Source organism: Limulus polyphemus, unplaced genomic scaffold (genome assembly GCF_000517525.1).
Source record: "Limulus polyphemus unplaced genomic scaffold, Limulus_polyphemus-2.1.2 Scaffold14, whole genome shotgun sequence".
NCBI classification, from domain to species: domain Eukaryota; kingdom Metazoa; phylum Arthropoda; class Merostomata; order Xiphosura; family Limulidae; genus Limulus; species Limulus polyphemus.
Genome location: NW_013665624.1, coordinates 1,237,517 through 1,245,269, shown reverse-complemented (window position 1 = coordinate 1,245,269; position 7,753 = coordinate 1,237,517). Strand labels below are relative to the sequence as shown.

The following is a 7,753-nucleotide window of genomic DNA, read 5'->3' as shown; positions in this document are numbered from 1 at the left end:
GGGCGAGCATGTTTGGTGGGACAGGGATTCGAACGCCTTAACCACCTGGCCATGCCGGGCTATTAACTTTATATTGCTTTATTTCTATTAATTTGAAAACTGTACCTAGGTTAGTAGATGATTTACACTGTGAATATCGACAACGCAAGATAAATTATTCAGACAAAAAGAATTGTTTCCACAAATATTTTCATTGACAGTATTTCAAACGTAACCTTTCTCTTAAGCTAATCTATAAAAGATTAAGAACTCAAACTTTTTGGTACATACGATTGTATATTGAATCAGTGTTTAGTGTGTGCAGTCTGTGTAATTGAATAAAATAAGAAAACCGCGACAACTTGTAAGTTGTGTAACTGCAACACTTCTTAATCAACTGTACTCGGTTCTAATCCATTATTTTACAAATTTTACTCAATGATTGTATGATTTTTTTCATATATATACAATACATGTTATGGTAATTTGCGCAAATATATGTCCCACGATTAGCTTTGAATTTAATAAATATTCTTATTTGTTGTATTGATAATTTTATATAAGCCATTCTTCAGTTTTCCTCAACTACCTCAGTTATTGTGCATCTTCTAATAGATAATTTAAACTAAATAGCCATTTAATTTTCAAATATGGTATATTTCACTAGAGAAATTTTCAAAATGTTAACACTACTTTTGGAGATCTATACGTTAATTTATTTTATGAACAATACAATAATTTTAACAATAATTTATTTAATTTTTCTTGTATTAGCGTTACGAAAACATAAGAGAAGCTGAAACCGGAAATATCTTATTGTAATGTTGTATCTCATAAATAACTTCAGAAATGACGATCTAAGAGCAACTTATTAAAACAAAAATATTCTAATTTCTCAGTTATATCATTCTGTGAACTAAATTCAAGAACGAGAGATTCTCATCCCTGATTTGTTGATTCCAGAAAAGAAGAAAGAGTAAAATATATCTTCATCCATCATGTGTTTAGGAAAGATTTGAGTAGGAAATATGTTCATTCAACGTGTATGTATACCTCCCACAAATGACCGCCTAAGAGGTCTTTCCAATAATACCAAAACTTGTCATCTAGAGGATGAGAGACAAGAAATATCTGAAACGCTATTTATATTTGCAATAAAAGAGTCAGAATATAGATACGAATGCTATTTTTACACATTTCGTATTTGAAATAATAAGAATTGACGAATTAATAATAATATGGCAGAAATACATCTACAGTCTAAATTATTTTTTATCAGAAAAATTGACCTATTGGATACACTCTAGGACTGGCAAAAAAAAAGAGTTGATTGAAACAATTGTTTTTTAGTGTGACATAATATCACATTAATTAAGTTTTGTTGCCTGATGTTCAAGTTGTTATAATAATAGTAAATGTCACATGACTTATATGACATTTTATTTATTCTTAAAATCTGTATATTCTTAAGTGATTGACTGTCAGTATCATTTAGTCTATACACAACACCTTAAAACAGTTGTTTCGTGATGCTGTGACCAAAAGATTGAAATCAATATAACAGCAACATTGAAGAGAAAACTTGTTTTTTTATATTTTAATATACACAGTTTAAACGTATTATTTGTACGCAACGTATAAAGACAAATTTGTGGGTATTGAAAATGATTTGCTTTCAAAACTTAAAACAATTGAAGATTACATATTTATTAATCATTTATTGTTTTCTTAATAACAGTATTAGTATTACCAAAATTACTTTGTTTTATTAATATTTTACCAGGCTATGTGGTGCATCAAACATAAAACTTTATAAAAGCTACTGTAAAATGGAACGTACATTCGATTTCTGTTTACGTTATTTTAACAATCGTCTTTAAAAATAGCAATATATATATATATATACATGCTACCTGAACCCCAAAAAACCAGATATTTGTAATAGAAAATATTATAGTGTAACACGATGTGACTTATGACTTTACTTATTTGCCTCAGTGGCCATAAATGTACAAACACAGAGATATCGTTACTTTACAGAATTTCATGTATTATAGAGCGATATTACTAACAAAGAAATTTACTTTTTGACCTAGCACAGTCGCTTCGTTTATAATAAGTTCATTTCGCAAATACATTAGTACGAATAACTATAAGTAGAAGGATTTTATGACACAAAGAGGTTCTAGACTGCCTGTATTATGGTGTTATGGTGTTAGTGTGCATAAATTATTATAAACGTTTTCATCATGTTGAAAACCGAAATGAATAAACTGATCTATTTAGTTCATACTGTTAAAATGTTACAATTAGTCTAGATTTTTTTAATCAACAACTTAAATGTTCTTTAAAATTTTCAACAATTCTATTTCTCAACCTTTCATCATTATAATTACCAAGTACTAAGTCACTGCTATTCTAAGCTTCTGTTGTTATTTTTTTAATTAAAATAAAATATAATTTATAAATTACTTTAAGAATCGAATAAGAAGTAACAATAAATGCATGATTGTTCTGGTTATATTCTCACAAAGGTAAATTTATCAACTATCACTTTTTAAAAGATTTTCATATAAGCGTGGTAAGTTGGTTTGTCCAACTGCTCGGATACGTTTCCGAATTCCCTTTGCTCTTAATAAATTCTTCTTCTGAACCGGGGGTGCTTTCTGTGTTTTCGTGTGCCACACGAGAACCTGTAAAGGAAAAATCAGATCTCTAAAGGTCCAGCCTTTACCCATATTAGTGATGTGTATCCTTATACTTATGTGTTTTCTTTCACTTAAGACGTTATTAAAAATGTACACTGTTCAATATTTCTAAGATTTTCTCGTTATAGCCTTTTACTCCGAGCGTGTTTGGAACGTAAACCATTTTATCATTATAGGCCATCAACTTTTTCTATCCTTTGACATCAAATAAATTATCTAAATAAGGGAAGAAAATAAACATTAATACACTCACTTTTTGTACACCTGTTTAGTAAAAAAAGATATCGCTGAGGCAATGATAGTAATATTTTAGAACTGAACAAAACACATAAACTAGGGAATAAATGTGATCATTACTTTACATGTAATAATGAATTTTTACTGAATGCATTGAGTGAATATAATATTTTAAAGCAACATACGCAACTAACGGCATGTTTATTGGCTGTCTATAACATAACTTTCCAAACAAATATAAGAACTATCTATTGTTAAGTACCAAAGATAACAATGCTTATGGCAAAATGTTTCCGAGGGTAAGTTTCTACAGAATGAAGTTTAGTTATATTTATTATACTTAAGAATGTCTGAGTGCGACTAATAATAACGAGTTTAAGAATGGGAGTAAATTTGAAACTATGACAACAATAAACGTGATATACGAAAAACACGCTTAGATTCTAATGACGCTGCATTAGAAAAACTAAAAATGACAGTAAGGATTAAGTTCGTGAAACAGAATAAATTGAAAAAGCAACACACTTTGATGGTACTAGATTATCACGTTTAAAATACGTTAAATGTTGGGTAAAATATTAAGAAAAATAGGGACACATTAATTCACATATAAAAGCTTGTCAAAGTGTTGGGCAGAATCTAGAAACATCTGTAACCCAAACGTATACTATCAATATTGTGAACACTCACAACGGGCAGGGATAGGTGACAAAACCATGAAAGGAAGTATTTGAATGGCCAAGTTGCTGGCAGTTGAAATGTCTCAGCAGATTTGGAACACATGGCAACAAAGGACAATCTAATTACCTCATGTTGATATTACATGGAAGGTTGGGAAAAGAAAACTACAAACAGAAATATGGTAAGCTGACATTTCCCATTTTTATGTACAGATAGCTGCATAACAGCTGTAATGCCTTTGTCCTGCATCTATTCTCATAGAGAAGTTCAGGGTGTGATGAATGGTGACTTCATTTGTAATCCCCTAAGAGTTTAATCCCAAAATAGGCTCACATCCTTACGTTTAAATATTTCAATGAGGATATACCCTGGTTGCACTTTCCTAACAGATTGAAGAGAGCAACATAACCTCTCTCGTAGCCCTTTTAGACATCTTACCAAAGTTTTGTCTGACAGTTAAACACTTTCCAAAGAAATCATAAATATTTAATCATATCAATTGACTTTCTATATTGTACTAAATGGTTTGTAATCTGCCTTATCAAAATATATTTAAACTTTTCCTGTAACTACTTCCTAAGTTGAGCTTCATCAGTAGCTGATGAGACCACATGATGAGAGATGATAAAATGGTGGAAACGAGAGGCTGTACTATCAAATCAGTGAAATTGAAGGGAAATTGCGTGAGAAATAAGCTATAGATAAGTATTTTAAAACAAAGTTCGGTTCCCCTATTATAAAATATTCACAAACGTGTATCAATATAAATTAGAGTTTGTTGCATAACAGTAGAAATAATCTCTTACTGTATTTATCTACTATTAAGGTGGATAAGTATATTCTAAAGTTAGTTTCTTACAAAATATAAATCCATTCTTTTGAATTGACAGAAAAGTTTAAAAATAAATCAACAAATGTGTTGTTTACAGGCAAGACTCCTTGGAGTTGTGCAGAAATGTACGTATAAACGTTGTATTTCTTTTTTCTTTCACAAATCAAACTAGATAAATGTTGCAAAATGACAAATATTTATTCCAATTTTTTACAGTTGAAACTATAGAACTACAGTTAGAGATTTTATATTTATTTAAAATATTGACATTTCATAGGTGCTTTCCTGTCTGGATAGGGTTAAGTAGCGTTAATCTTCTTCCTTATTAAATATATATGTTTATCTACTGGTTTCTATATTATTAATAAAACTCAAAATCTATAAATAATTTCCACTGGCTGCAATGCCAACTTCAGTTCATTAGTTTTACTTAACATCAATATTTTCTTTTTTGTAAATGTTGCTGTCATTGTGTCATTAAGAGCGATTTCCTGGAAGAAAATGGTGAAGGAGAGTTTGATATGAGGATTGTGTACAATATTTGGTTCTTAATTTCATTTAACCATATTAATTGTTTGAATACACGTTAAATCTGATGTGTGGTATATTTTCGCCACATTTACTATCTGTTTACGCAGATATGTGTGTGATATTTGAAAAATACTGCGTTTTATTTTTTTGAGCTTAAAAAAGTGAAACGTTTTTCTTCACAAAATTTTTAAAACAATTTTCATACTTATACACATTTGTGTTCAACGTGCAGTTAAATCATCTATAATATGTTCCGATTTTATTCTTGAGATAGTTACACATTGTGAAGACTATTATCCTTTGGTATTACTAAACTTTCCCATTGAAAGTGTCACTGTTGAGTTCCATAGTCTTGTAATTGAGTGTTTTATAATGGTATCATTTCTCTAGAAGTTAAAAAATACTTAAAAGGTGTATCTTACCAATTTTATCTTATGAGAATTCCAAGGACACAGCTGGCAAGAGCACTCTAGTAGAATTTACCTTATTAAATGTATATAAATGTTAATTCTGTCAGTCTAGCTCAAAATTTGGTTCTAAGATAGACCTCTCACCAGCTAGAAAATAGCGCTATTCAACACATTGCTCACTCGTCATCTGTTCCTAATATGGCTTCACCAAGATAAGGCTTCCAGTCACCCCCCCCCTCCCTCATTCAGCCATTGCATGCCAAAGTGCAGCTGAAGAATGGGTATTCATGCTATTTCATACAAAAACACACTAGTTAAGCTGTTCGATGCAGCCCCTATGGATTTCTGTGGGATTAGATTGTTCCTAAACTAGATGGATTATAAAAATACAGGCAGGGAAGGGTGCTGAGCTTTGGGCATGAAAGTCTCATGACAGAGCCTTTTGCAATGGAAACTATACTGCACATCTATTGAACTTGCACAAATGTCAGATAGAGCATAGCCGGAGATGGCGATATGGTCTGTAACAACGGGGTGAGGCTCAAAATCATTTTAATCCAACATACATAACCTTCTGTAGCAGACTAATTGGTGACAGGAAAACATACATGGTAAAGTAATTCGTGAAATAAGACAAGTTCACTAATGAGCTGTACAAGACCATAACTACGTGAAGCATCATAAACACAATATTGGTTTGCTGGAATAACAAAATCATCTAAACATTAATACTAAACAGACGGAGTCCTGACATGAATCCAAAACTTATGCAGTAAGATATTTAACCTTTCTAACATCTAACTTAATGAAGAAACACATAAACTAATATAAAGTTACTATTGAATATAAATATCAGAAATATCTACTTTGTTAAAGAAACTTATGTTATAATATCAATCATCCACTGATTTTAAAAATAACACTTGTAAATTCGTATATAAATACTTTGTACCATATTGAATGGTCGATAAAGGAATTTCGAAACTGTTAAGCGAAATGCATACCTTAGTACAGTTATCAGCTCTTGGTTCCAAGTCGTCCAGTGATAAATCCAAGCTGTTAAGATAAGAATCCTCATTCGATCCTTTCTGACAACCTAAGTTAATGTATTGCTTTTCACGAATCAATCTGACCGATACAGCGAAAGACGCGTAATCAACAGGAAATCTCCGATATTTCATACGAAAGTCGTGGAAACCTATAAGTTTGCCATTCTTGATAACAGGGCTTGAAATGCCGTATTTTCCTACCAAACCAACAGGCCACATAGATACTTTCTTTGTGAATCGCATCTGAAATATAATAATGTGAAACTGGTCGACTGTACGTTTGCCATCAGATGATTATGATAACGTTATTCCAAAAAAGACACACAATATAAATATCTAACCTTGTTTTAACTAAATGCTCAATTGTATAATAACCTGAAAATAGTCTTATTGGTTTAATATTTAAAAAAACTTTCGATTTACTTTGTTTAAGAAGAGGAAAAGTGAAAAGGTTTGTAGATAACTTCTATTTTCTAAACTTACTAAACTAAAACGATCTATCTGATGAAAACATTATATGCAGCTATGAAGCGCTGCTTACATGGAGTTAAGTTATTAAATTTGTATAATTAAAACCTAAAATCTTGATATTCATCAACATTCTTCAATAAATGTGACACAGAAACGCACGTACTTTTAATATTAAGAAAAAGCTCTTTGGTTTCAAGCTTTCTGACCCATGAAAATGAATATAAAAATGTTAAATTGTAATATAGGTAAAGTTCTTAATTTCAAGTTATTTTTCCATGTCTGAGGCAATATTTTAGTACCAATAAAAGTTAAGCTATTTAAAACAAAACATATTTTATACAAAACATATAATCCCTATTCTACGAGACCCGGCATGGCCAGGTGGTTAGGGCGCTCGACTCTCAATCTGAGGGTCGCGAATTCGAATATCCGTCACACCAAACATGCTCGCCCTTTCAGCCATAGGGGCGTTATAATGTGACGGTCAATCCCACTATTCGTTGGTAAAAGAGTAGTCCAAGAGTTGGCGGTTGGTGGTGATGACTAGCTGCCTTCCCTCGTGTAGCTTTACGAGAAATTTAAAACAAACAAACCCTATTCTATGAAATAAAAAACAATACAAACACAAGCAAGAAGATGAAGTCCTTTTTTTTAAACTTATAAAGTTTCATATCATAATTAATTACTTTACTACAAATTACTAGGCATTTAAAAGCATTTCAGAAAAAAGCGGATTTTGTTCTCTGCGAGTTATTTTAGATATTTTATATCTGGAATACACACAAGAAAAATGTATTTTTTTAACAACTCAGTGCCCAAAAATATAAGTAATATTTTAGCAAGATCACGTTTCTA

At 31.0% G+C, this 7,753-nt stretch overlaps 1 protein-coding gene across 1 annotated transcript in view; it reads right to left on the bottom strand.

The window, feature by feature from the left end:
* Nucleotides 1-2,522: 2,522 nt before the first annotated feature.
* Nucleotides 2,523-7,753, bottom strand: part of LOC106457048 (galactosylgalactosylxylosylprotein 3-beta-glucuronosyltransferase S-like) — a 35,838-nt gene continuing 30,607 nt past the window's right edge. The window contains exons 5-6 of the mRNA XM_022383194.1: nucleotides 6,383-6,670; nucleotides 2,523-2,672 (exon numbers count right to left, since the gene is read on the bottom strand). Coding sequence (XP_022238902.1) covers nucleotides 2,523-2,672; nucleotides 6,383-6,670 — 438 coding nt within the window. The remainder of the gene's footprint in view (nucleotides 2,673-6,382; nucleotides 6,671-7,753) is intronic.